Source organism: Bidens hawaiensis, unplaced genomic scaffold, assembly GCF_021521415.1.
Source record: "Bidens hawaiensis isolate Kalapana, Puna unplaced genomic scaffold, B.hawaiensis_p1.1 tig00026599_1, whole genome shotgun sequence".
NCBI lineage: Eukaryota > Viridiplantae > Streptophyta > Magnoliopsida > Asterales > Asteraceae > Bidens > Bidens hawaiensis.
In genome coordinates this window covers 9,020-22,001 of record NW_027494272.1, presented here as the reverse complement: position 1 = coordinate 22,001, position 12,982 = coordinate 9,020, and the positions used below count along the sequence as shown (strand labels likewise).

The window sequence follows — 12,982 nt, the reverse complement described above, 5'->3', positions numbered from 1 at the left end:
CATAATTTCACTACTAACAATTATAATACGCTAGACATTGGTGATATGGAAATGTGGTTTCACATACGATTTTATGCAATGCGTTTCAAGGAGAATGTCAGTTTAGCAATCTATCTATCTATATAAATTTTGTATATCTTCTATCAAAAACTCATATGCGTCAATCTCTCTGATTGCTTCTCACCCCCTTAAGTCACCAGATTTCTTGATTTGTGATTTGAAACTTCTCAAGGGTTTTACCCGAATTCACAGGTGTAAGTATCACCAAACACGAATAGCCTTTAAACGAGTTATAACATCTCATTTATTTGTTAAATAAATAACCCATTAATCATCAAATAATAATTTCTGCGGGTCATTGGTCTCACCAAACTTGGATAACCCTTAAACATGTTATAACATCTCATTATTTGTGAAACCCTTTCCTCATCAAACCCTAATTTAAATTCTCCCTTATACATATTCATTGTCGTTGTTCTATCCTCTCCATCACCTATTAACTTCCGATTACCACCCACCATCATCAACTTCCCCTCAAATGCATCACCCAACATCGTCACCTACATCAACCGCCTCTTTTCCATAACATGTTTGTTTGTTTAAAAAAAAATAAAATGTTCGTGTTCATTTACGCTTGTTCGTTAAAAATCTTAAAAACCTACATATTTCAAATGAAAGATTTCAAAAGTTAAAAAATACAATAAACGTAACAAACTAATGTATACGTATTAAATCTAAAACAAACCATGTTAAAAGTAAAACAAAATTATTACAAAATATAAATAGCAAAACGATACAAAATAAAAATTTAAATAAACTCCTGTAACACGGGATTCAAACTAGTAAAAAGTATATGGCAAATTGGATACACGACTATATCCGTAATTTATATCTGAACAACTATAAAGCTACGACACGTAACTACTTTCATGAGTTTTTTATTTTGAAACAAATAAAAGTGATATTTCCATAAATCAATAGCTTATAAAAAATCAAATTTAGAAAAGTAAACAACCTATGAGACATTTGCATAAGATTAGCTTGATAAAATCACCTTCCGAAGGCGTTACATTCTATACAATCGCCTCCTTAATAAAATACAAAAATGTTATCAAATTTGTTATTTTAAAATTGGTAAATTGAATTTTAATAATCCAATATTTTTGCAATCGGTCAATAATAACACCTCATCAGAAAATAGTTATCATCGGTCTCACATTTCACTCAATTATTTCATTTGACCATTGTTAAAAAAAAGTTAACGCCGTTAAATTTTTCCAATTTGCAAACATATGTTTTATGGTTTTTGATTGGAATGAAGATACGAGTCAATTGATATAAAACTTACATTGAAACAGTGCTTCAAACGACTTGTTTTTTATTAGTTGAAAGTTTAAACACTTGAATTGAAACACCATTTCATCACTTAATAAATCGAAAAATTTACAACAATCGACTCGTATGCCAGAATGTTTCCTTTAAAACCTGGGTGTTGAAATAAATCAAATCCGATCCGATTGTGTAGCACATAAAAGTTGAAAACAGAGCAACACAACACAAACACAAGTGTCAGTGTAACCACTCTCTAATGGCGGCCGTCGTATCCACCTACTCCGCCGTAATCCACACTCGTAAACCACCGTCATCTTCTTCTTCCAATCTACTCCCATCTTTCAAAACCCTAGATGCCACGTCGACCGTTTTCTCCCATACACTCTCTTCAAATCCCCTAAAACCTCATTTCAAACCACTTTCCGTACAAGCAACCAGCGGGACTGTTTCTACCGCCATCGATTCGACTCCGTCCATGGCTCGACCTAAGTAAGCTCGTTAGATTACATTTCAAGCGTTAGTTTTTTCAGTTATTGTGGTTTTGTGGTTAATTAGTGCCTATTTTGTTAAATTGCGTTACGGTTGTAAGTGAATTTAATATTCTAGGTCAACGTGATTCAGGTTTCGATTATGATATTCTTTTTGCATAATTGCATGTTTGAATTGTGCGTCTGATAAAACCTGTTAATACAAAAAGTGTGCCATGTGTTTTTTTTTTTATTTTTTTATTCTTTTTTAAATAATTGAAGTTAGTAGGCTAGGGTAGGCTACGGTCCATTCTTTATCCTTATTGGTACATGAAATTTAAATGGTCTTATAGCTATGAGATATAAAGTACTTAAATGAGCTGTATTCATGTTTGATACTTGTGTTAAGCGTGTCGTCTCTGACTTGTTTAACACGATAAGACCGGTTTTGACAGCCCTAGGTTTTCAGTGTTTCATCATGTTGAAGTTATGATTCCTGTTAATCACTCATTGTTTTAGGTTAGGATTTAGGTGTTAACATTGGATCTGTACATTGTTTTTGTTTATTTTGTATTGAATGATGTTTGTGGTTGAAGATAAGCCATTCGATACTCAAATATTAAAATTGGACTCTGTTTTTTTCTTTAAAGGGAGGTAACTTAATTTATGGAATGTTGATGTGGTGAATATGATGATTTAATCATAGTTGTCAAAGGTGCAAGGCGTGAAGGGTGAGCCTTCGGCCTAGTCATATGCGAATAAAAAGTTAGGGGCTTTCCCTATGTATACATCTAAAAAAAAACTCAGTTCTTTCATTAAACAAGAAAAGATCGAATACTCAGTCGAGTTAATCCTTACTACATAGTACATACTATATCAACATTTCAGAATATAAATAAATCCTTTTTTTAGCTTTTCATCTCATTATTGAATTCTTTATCTGTATTAGAATATTCAGTGATCAAATTTATATTTACAACGTTTCCTGAGATTAGCAAGGCACATAGCATAAAGATGTGATTTTTGGGGGTTTTAGACATGTTTTAGGCTTGTTTTTGTTCTATGTCATTTTTGGATGTAATGATGTGTTAGAATTGAGACCGATATGCCTGGAAGCTGTAGAATTTTGGCAGAATTTTTAGGGCCGGAATGCTACCAGATTATCTGGATGGTAACAAGGCGCTTTCCCTGTGCCCCGGCCCGCACGAGGCCTGGGAGCACGCTTGAAGGGCTTTTGACAACATAGGATATAATCTGATATCATGTTATTGTTATTCAGGGTGAGGCGTCACACGATTTCAGTGTTTGTTGGTGATGAAAGTGGAATGATAAACCGGATTGCCGGAGTCTTTGCAAGAAGGGGATATAATATTGAGTCTCTTGCTGTTGGTTTAAACAAGGACAAAGCTCTTTTTACTATAGTTGTATCTGGAACCGAAAGAGTGCTGGAGCAAGTTATGAAACAGCTTCTAAAGCTCGTGAATGTTTTGAAGGTTGGCTTTTGTTTTGACCAGTCATTCATCATATTGTTGCTTTGTTTAACTTTATCAATCAAGTTAACCATTTTTAACAGGTTGAAGATATCTCAAAGGAGCCACAAGTAGAACGTGAGTTGATGCTCATCAAGATTAATGCTGATCCAAGCTACCGTTTGGAGGTATTTAACTACTTGTGTCATGTTATTCATGTTTTGGTTAATGATTGTTATTTTTTATTTTTATTTGCAGGTCAAGTGGTTAGTGGACATATTTAGAGCTAGAATTGTTGACATCTCAGAGCAATATATAACTATTGAGGTGATTCGAATCAAACTTTTTCTTTGACCTTTTTGCTACTTTCTCATGCAACATATTTGAAATTAAGGAGCAATGTAACATCATGTATAAACATAATTTGCTTTATAATATTATTTCTGGTGATAAAAGTTTTAAATTTTTAATAACTCTTTCTGCTTTGGAATCCAGGTAACTGGTGACCCGGGGAAAATGGTTGCGGTGCAAAGAAATTTAAGCAAGTTTGGTATTCGAGAAGTTGCTAGAACTGGAAAGGTAAGTAATTAGTGGACTCAATATTTTATTCAAATGCATAAAACCTACTAAACGCGAGTCGACTTTGACCTAAAATTACCTTTTTGCTCCTTAGATTGCATTGAGAAGAGAAAGAATGGGTGAAGATGCTCCCTTTTGGCGGTTTTCAGCAGCTTCATATCCTGACCTTGAAGAAATGAACAAACGAACTCCTCTTCAAGCCAAAAAGAGAACTGACTATCAGCAATCCGATAAGTCTGTTGGGGTAAGTTTAGGCTTGTAAACGAGCCGAACAGACACAAACACGAACGGAGCATGCTTGTTTATGTTCGTTTAACTGAACAAACACGGACAATTAAAAGAACATGGTTTTCTTGTTTGCGTTTGTTTGTTAAGAAAACAAACATGTTCGGTTTTTTATGAAAATGAACGGTTAATGAACGTAAACGGACAGACATAACTGAATAAAGATGAATGAACATAACTGAGCTAAAGCCAGTTGAAGTAATGTGGAGAACAATGTGTTGGGCCAAAAAAAATTAAATGAATATATTAACGAACAAATTTAAACAAACGAACATAAACACATTTAAATGAACGAATGTAAATGAACGAACACAGTTTTCTGTTTGTGTTCATTAGTTTATTATGTAAAACGAACGGTTCATGGCCTACACACTGAATATTCAGTTCGTTATTGGTCTAGGTAAGTTTTAGTTATTTTTAGCTGAATATTATATTACTTTTAATTAGCTGTAAACGATGTTATGTTTGTTTGTGAAGGGCGATGTTTATCCAGTAGAGCCAACTGATTCATTCAATCAAGTTCTTGATGCACATTGGGGCGTTCTTAATGAAGAAGATGTAAGACCATATTACCAGTTGTTAGTTTCCACAAACATTATAAAACAGAGAGGTCATTTCAATAATCTTGGCTTAATGTTTCTAGACAAGCGGGCTTCGTTCCCACACTTTATCAATCGTTGTTAACGACAAACCTGGAGTTCTTAATGTTGTAACGGGAGTTTTTGCTCGTAGAGGTTACAATATTCAGGTATGCTTTACGTATTCTTGTCTGTTGATTTTGTTTATTCTTTGTAATTATCATAATAATTGCCAGCAGTTGGAGCTTTATTGGTGTTTGTAATTTGTTAATATCAGAGTTTAGCAGTTGGCCATGCAGAAGTAGAAGGGCAGTCCCGCATCACAACTGTTGTTCCTGGTACAGATGAGTCGATTGGAAAGTTGGTTCAACAATTATATAAGTTGATAGATGTTCATGATGTGAGTATCATACTCGAAATTTTGAGGTTGCTTTTCTGAATTTTTTCAACCGAGTGACCGACAAACATGTTTTTTATTCAGGTTGTGGATCTAACATTGATGCCGTTTGCTGAACGAGAATTGATGCTAATCAAGGTTGCTGTTAATTCCACCGCCCGGCGCAATGTTCTTGATATCGCAAGCATATTTAGGGCTAAAGCTGTTGATGTTTCAGATCATACAATTACACTTGAGGTAAATTTTATCCACTCACAATTTATGTTTTTTTTGTAATCATCTCATATTTATTTTACATGTATATTTTTTAGGTAACTGGAGATGTGAATAAGATGGTTGCACTGCAAAGGTTGTTGGAGCCTTGTGGAATATGTGAGGTGGCAAGAACAGGGCGTGTGGCACTGACGCGTGAATCAGGCGTTGATTCATCGTACCTTCGTGGATACTCTTATCCTGTTTGATTTCTATCTTTTGAAGCTTCCTGTTTTGATTGTCATTAATGTGTGTTCTCTTTACATCTCGTACCTAATTGTATGTTTTCAATAATAGATTTTTTGTTTTAATCCGGTTTTTACGATCTGGTTTTCACTTTAAAAGAAGTTACATGTGTATTAAGGCTAGTCGGGTGGGAATAGGTCACCCCATCTTCACTAGGGATGAGCTCGGTACCATACAGGTATAAACCCTGAATTTCTTGATCCCCCTTGCGTGTTATGAAACATCGGTGATAGATATGTTTATTTTTTGAAAATATACAACACTAGATATGTTTATTTTTTGAAAATATACAACACATGCTCACATAGTGTGTATATATCTTTTATGTATCAGTGACAAATATGAGAGATTTAAGGTCTTGATTTACGTTGCCCACAGATAATATGTGGTTTTTAACTCGGTAGCTATCTTGCAAACATCATCCACCAATTCAATTCTCTAGGGAGTCAAAATCCATAGACAAAATTAGAAATAAAAAATAAAAAAAAAGAACTAGAAACACAAAACTGGAAAAAAAGAAAAAAGAGAGATCAATGGGACATCATCCTGCCAAACATTAGAGGAAGAAACAGATAATGTGGCTTCCGAAAAGCAAAAGCGGTGTCCATAACGATCCGTTGCGGAAGGGAACCGCCCTGGTTGCGGTGGCGATAGACAAAGACAAATACAGCCAACATGCGCTCAAATGGTCCATTGAACATCTTCTTAACCGTGGTCAAACCGTTGTCCTCATTCATGTGATTCGGAAAACCCCTCCTACAGGCAATCCTTCTGTTTATAATAGTTTTATGCATACAACCCCCCGACGGTTCATGAACGGTTTAAACGTTCGATTCGTTTACGACCTAGTTTCATGGGATGGAAATTGGAAAACATACATTTTGAACACTTAACACGTTGAGATATCTATCTTGTGACCTTATGATGCAGGTGGTGGAATTGACGCTTCTGATGCAACCAAGCAACTAAGGGAGAAGCAAACCCGAGACTTGTTCCTCACGTTTCATTGCTTTTGTACCCGCAAAGAAGTACGAAATACGATATACAACAAAGAATGTTTTCATGTTTGTTGCATATTGCTTTACTTACGCGTCTGTCTCACACAGATACAATGCCTCGATGTTGTACTTGAAGAACCAAATATAGCAAAAGTACTCACGGAATATGCTTCTTATGCCGCGATAGAGATTTTAGTCCTTGGAGCCGCATCGCGACATGGTTTCATCAGGTCATATTAATCTTCCTTTTTACCTATGGTAATAAAAGAGAGAATACTTTACTCCTTTAGACTGATATTTGAAACATTTGTGACTTAGATTTCGGACTTCTGATGTTCCAAGCCACGTGATGAAGTCGGTGCCAGATTTTTGCACGGTTTATGTAATCTCGAAAGGAAAGATATCAACAGGAAAGAAAGCGTCAAAATCAGTCCCATTTCCATCCCCTTTACGTGAAAAAATCGAAGAGCAAGCTAACATTTACTTAGAAGCAAGTGTACAACGGAAGAGTAGTTTCAACCTCCAAAGTATGTTCATTATATCCTATTAAATGATCACTCGAATTCCAGAAAGTATTTTGCCTTTTACATGATGTTATAAGGAACTTGTAATCAGGACCAGAACCAATAATTCCCAAGAAGCCGGTACTTCCTGCTCCAGTGCCAGAAGAGCCCGAAACAACCATGTAAGTTCAAGGTGTTCATGAACGAACATACCTAGTAAAATCACTCATAGCAAAGTTATTAATAGGGTCTAGGGTAGGGGTGTGCATTTGTCAGCTTGGGCTCAAACCGAACCAAAAACCAAAAGTTATGTTGTTTCGTTTTTGAAAAATGTTCAGCTTTGTTTTGTATTTTTTATTTTTTGGTTTTTACAGTGGGTTCAGTTCGGTTTCCCTGTCTAGGCTTGAAATTTTTGGGTGAAAAAATGGCCCAAACTAATGATTTTGGACCAAATATTTGAGCCTTATTTTTTCGTTTGTAATAATAATTATTTGATTATTACACGTTTGAGCTTAAAAATTTTGTAGCTTTACCATTTATTAACTTTTTATAAATTACTTAACATTCGAAAATAAAATTGATAATCTGTAAGATAAATAACAAAAGTCGGTTTTTTTGGTTTTTACGTTTTTGTTTGGTTTTCATATATGCTAAAATGAAACCTAACCATAAATTCGATTTTGGAAAAAAAACATAAAACAAAACTGCTGTTTTTTAGTTGGATATGGTTATATCGGTTACGAGTCAATGGTTTCGATTTCATGTACACACCTAGTTAGAGGAGGGTGGATGAGAGCAAACCTTTCTTTTATCACAGGCTGCTTCCACTAAAACCCCCGGCTCCAAAAATCCCTTTTTACGTGTTTAGTATAGTATTCTTGATAATTTATAGATAATATATAGTATGTTAAGTAAACCAAACCAACAACAAAGCAAAAAATACTAATAATATTAATAGTAGTAAGCTACATAAAGTGTGAATTAATGTTCATATAACATTTACTGACTAATAGATAATATACAGGTCACCCTTCAATAGAGGGAGAGGGTTGAACGCGAAGTTGTTGTGTGGGGAGTTTTCGGAACCAGACATGGATTTCTCATTTACAAGCTCAGTTGGGGGACAAAGTTTTGATAATCGGATGTCGGCTGCTGCTGCAATGGATTATGACAATGTTGATTTAACTCCACGGGTTTCTGGAGCTGCAGACTGGAGCTTTGAGTCACCTTTCTACGGAAACAACATGGGTTCAATGTTTTCGTCGTCCTCAAACAGATCGTCTTCAGTACGACTGTATACATAAAGCTTTACAGTTGCGATTGATATATAATACAAGATATTGGGGGTCAAAACTTAAAAATGAATATGTTTTCTCTAGACGAATGGTCAAAGTGTCAAATACAAGAAACTCCGTTCTTTTAAATGGTCGTCATTTGTTTGATTAAAGTTAAATTGACGAACATGAAGAAGTGTCGTATGCCTAGTTAATATAATTACATGGCACTTGTTTCTATCGTTAATTTTACTTCACCATATTCTGTCTGTAATCATAAATCACTGCAACAGGAGGATGCGGATAACGAAATGAGAAGATTAAAGATGGAACTCCAGAGAACAATGGAGATGTACAGTTCAGCCTGCAAAGATGCACTTACAGCAAAACAAAAGGTGATCTCCTCTCAAAAATCCATTTAAATGTTTGAATCCATTATAAGAGGTTGTCACAAAGCAAATGCTATGGCACAATTATTTTTTTAAAAAATTTTCCTTTTAATTTTTAAAATATAAGATTTGTTTGCTATGGCACAATTTGTTCTTTTCTTTGCTATCTAAAGGTTTAGTGTTGAACTCTTGTGTTTCTTTTATATGGCTCCATACATATAATTTTAAAACTAAGGGTTTTTCTGGAAACATCTCTATTCTTTGGGATAGATGTACAATTTGCCTACTTTCCACCCTCCCCAGACCCTGCTAATAGCTTTGTTGTTGACGAGATTTTTACTGGGTATGATTGTTGTTGCTAATAGCTTTATATTTGTTATCATTTTAGGTTTTTTTATTGTTTTTATTGTTTTATTATATGCTTTTATACTTTATAGATATACTTTTTCTATATCAAAATATACATAAGAAAACATAGAACTTACAAAAAAAAAAAATTAATTAATAGTTGAATGTTTGTACATAAAAAACCAGAACGTTTATAAAAGAACTATGAAACATTTCTAAAAAAATAAATATTAAGATAAGTTTAAAAAAATTAAAACTAATTACTTTATAAAAAATAAGTTAAGTAATATTATTGATTGGACTATCGCGTAGTAAAATCTGCTACGTCATAATGAAACTTGAGCCAACTTGATACTGGTTCGGGTCAAGTCACACTTGAAAAACACTAAATCATCAAAAATATTAAGAAGTCATGACTATTTTGTTAAATTTTTTCTCGTAATTTTGCCTGTAGTTTTTTTTGAACGGCGACTTTCTTGTAAATTTCCAGTTAGGTGTATACTTTTGTTCATGTCACGTGAAAACTTTTAACAAATGAACCAACAGGCTGGAGAACTCGAACGATCTCGAGTGGAAGAAACAAATAAACTCTCAGAAGCGAAAAATGGAGAAGACGAACAACCAGAAGTTATAGAGAAAGAAAAAGAACGATACCAAGCATTAATGGTGAAGGCAAGAGCTTCTAAGAAACTCGCAGAGTTAGAATCCCAGACACAAGCACTCGAACATCCTGAAATAAAACACCAAAAATCGATTAATAAACAAGACCAATATAGATACAGAAGATACACGATTGACGATATAGAAAAGGCAACAGATTTCTTCAAAAACTCGAAAAAGGTCGGGGAAGGAGGCTATGGTCCGGTTTTCAAAGGCGTGCTTGATAATACACCTGTTGCAATTAAAGTTTTACGACCCGGTGCTGCACAAGGAAGATCACAGTTTCAGCAAGAGGTAAAGCATAAACATGAGATCTCTCTTAGATTTCTTTGACTATAACTCGGTTTCAGTAAAATTTATATCAGAATATTGGTAAAATAGTTAAATAAACTGTATATTTATATTTGTTGGGTTTGAATCAAATACAAATGAAATTAACGTGCTAATTGTGAGTATCAAGTAGAGTAATTATATATACAAGTAGAGTAATTATGTAATTACATCATAGAGCAATTATGTAATTACTCTACGATGTAATTACATAATTACTCTACTTGTATATATATATATAATTACTCTACTTGATTCTCACAATTAGCACATTAATTTCATTTGTATGTTAACTTTCCTGTATATTTGTTTTATAAAATGTAACAACAATTAGCTAGTTATCAAAGCAAAGTTAAATTATATCTTAAATAAGATATTGATAAAAAAGAAAAATAAATTGAAGTGCTACATGAACACGTAAACTTGGAAGATGTAATTACATAATTACTCTACTTGTGTATATATATATATATATATATATATATATATAATTACTCTACTTGATTCTCACAATTAGCACGTTAATTTCATTTGTATGTTAACTTTCCTGTATATTTGTTTTATAAAATGTAACAACAACTAGCTAGTTATCAAAGCAAAGTTAAATTATATCTTAAATAAGATATTGATAAAAAAGAAAAATAAATTGAAGTGCTACATGAACACGTAAACTTGGAATTTTTGCATGACTTCAACTATTTAATATACTTTCTAATTATATTTTGTGTGATTGTTTAATCATGATAGGTGGAAGTGTTAAGTTGTATGCGACATCCAAATATGGTTTTACTCCTTGGAGCGTGCCCGGAATACGGTTGTTTGGTCTATGAGTACATGGATAATGGTAGCTTAGAAGATCGTTTACTAAGAAGAGGAAACACCCTCCGTTATCATGGCAAGTTCGGTTCAAAATCGCAGCAGAAATAGCTACCGGAATCTTGTTCCTCCACCAGACCAAACCGGAACCTATAGTCCACCGTGACTTAAAACCGGGGAACATTCTCCTAGACCGAAACTTTGTGAGCAAGATAAGTGACGTGGGACTTGCGAGACTACTCCCCGCTTCGTCATTAAATGAGGATGTCAGTCAGTATAGAATGACATCCGCGGCTGGGACGATGTGTTACATCGACCCAGAGTATCAACAAACCGGGATGCTAGGTGTCAAATCGGGTGTCTACTCATTAGGAATCATGTTGTTACAGTTAATTACGACCAAACCCGCTATGGGTTTGGCTCATCATATTAGAAGATCCATTGATAAGGGGACACTTGGCAACATGTTGGACCCTACCGTGAGGGATTGGCCACTCGATGAAGCACTTGTGTTTGCAAGACTATCGATTCAATGTGCTGAGTTACGACGCAAAGATAGACCGGATCTTGACAAAGTAGTGTTGCCTGAGCTTAATAGGTTGAGAGATCTTGGTGTAAAGAATATGACATCTTTAGTTACCGAAATTTCCCAGGTCAGTATGCTCAAACTAGTTATTTATTTATTTTGTTTTACAACATAATAAATGTACAAGAGCATATGAATAATCTAACTCAATATCTAAACATTAGAAGTAATGTATGCAGGATACGAGTAGCGCTTAACGACTTCAAGTTTCAATGACATTCAAGTAGATGCAGTCTAGTGTGTAGTTTACTAGCTAGCTAGCAAGGTGACACCAAAGTAACGTTTGTCTCATGTCAAATTTGTTTGATTTGGGGCTATCTTATTTCTTCGTAATTGTTCCCTATAGTTTCAGCGTTTTGCGGATCAATGTTTTGGTTATCATATTTCTATCTATTTGTTTCACGCGGCATCAACATATCGCGGATCAATGTTTGCGTTTGTAGTTTATTGTAAACTAGCATTTGTTGATTGTAAAAAGTTGGGATGGGTTCAAATAAGGGTTTAATGGATTTTAAAGCCCAGCTTTGTCTAAATTTGAGGTTGTTGGCATCTATCAAAATTTGGAGAATATCATAACTGACTTAACCCTCGATCCTTAATGCACATATAATATCGATCATTTAATTTTTATTGAACATCAAATGAAAATCAAATTGATGAGCTTGCTAGAAACTTAAAAGATGTTAGCACTTAGCAGGGCCGGCCCAGAGCATTGCGGACCGTGCTATCGCACAAGGCCCAAAAATTTTAGAGGCCCATGTGAAAAAAACAGCTTCCTATAATATATAGATAAATCGCATACAAACGCAATTTTACAAAAGATTTAATGTGTCACAGATGGTTTGTGCACTGTATTACAGGTGGGATGACCTAGGCTCAAGGCGTAACTCACACTATCCTACGTTTCTATTTATATTTATCTAACCTTTCTGTTCATATTAAGATTTTCTATATATTTGTATATAGTTTTTTCAAACAAAAGCTCGTAACTAAATTAAAACCCAACTAAACTTGTAAATTAAATGCCTATCTAGCTTCCGAGAATTTAAAGAACAAAATGTATTTATGTTTTAGCCCACATAGACTTATTAGATGCCGTCTTTTGGTTTCTATTTAAAACATAGTTTTATAATTAAGGGCCCATTCTTGTAAGATTTTGTAGACATGGCGTTTGATTACTGGTGTAGAATAAGTGGGTGGGCCGATGGGTTTTGAAATGAACATGATAGAACCTGGGGGATTTCTATGGACTATTTTAGAGTAAGATTGATCAAAATAGACAATTTAATCATTTTCCCTTATTGTTGTATAAAAGTAAACATATCAACCACCAAAGTTCTAAATCAAACTCCTCTTAACTGCGAAAAAATAAAAGACGAATTGTAACTCATTTGTTGAACCGATGATTATGGTTTAAATCATGCATATAAAGAAAGAAAATAGTCTCTTTCACATTCTTTGATTTTCCTATTA

The 12,982-nt window shown here is 34.2% G+C and overlaps 1 protein-coding gene and 1 pseudogene across 2 annotated transcripts; both read left to right on the top strand.

Moving 5' to 3' along the window:
• The first annotated feature begins 1,550 nt into the window (after window positions 1-1,550).
• Window positions 1,551-5,668, top strand: LOC143573620 (acetolactate synthase small subunit 1, chloroplastic-like). Its single transcript, XM_077058451.1, has 11 exons — window positions 1,551-1,821; window positions 3,079-3,292; window positions 3,373-3,456; window positions 3,527-3,595; window positions 3,764-3,847; window positions 3,942-4,091; window positions 4,610-4,690; window positions 4,776-4,880; window positions 4,988-5,110; window positions 5,192-5,344; window positions 5,419-5,668. The coding sequence occupies exons 1-11, from the start codon at window positions 1,589-1,591 to the stop codon at window positions 5,566-5,568; spliced, it is 1,446 nt and encodes a 481-aa protein (XP_076914566.1). The 5' UTR covers window positions 1,551-1,588; the 3' UTR covers window positions 5,569-5,668.
• Window positions 5,669-5,935: 267 nt separating this feature from the next.
• Window positions 5,936-11,734, top strand: LOC143573613 (U-box domain-containing protein 52-like; annotated as a pseudogene). Its single transcript, XR_013142459.1, has 9 exons — window positions 5,936-6,453; window positions 6,526-6,633; window positions 6,712-6,833; window positions 6,922-7,130; window positions 7,219-7,288; window positions 8,131-8,402; window positions 8,672-8,775; window positions 9,664-10,071; window positions 10,855-11,734. The product of XR_013142459.1 is annotated as a U-box domain-containing protein 52-like (transcript).
• The last annotated feature ends 1,248 nt before the right edge of the window (window positions 11,735-12,982 follow it).

What these genes read in the sequence shown, in the direction of transcription:
- LOC143573620 (XM_077058451.1), top strand. Translation starts at nt 1,589, where the DNA reads ATGGCGGCCGTCGTATCCACCTACTCCGCCGTAATCCACACTCGTAAA. An exon ending in AATCCGATAAGTCTGTTGGG is followed by an intron (nt 4,092 to 4,609) that starts GTAAGTTTAGGC and finishes TTGTTTGTGAAG; the next exon opens with GGCGATGTTTATCCAGTAGA. An exon ending in AGTTGATAGATGTTCATGAT is followed by an intron (nt 5,111 to 5,191) that starts GTGAGTATCATA and finishes TTTTTTATTCAG; the next exon opens with GTTGTGGATCTAACATTGAT.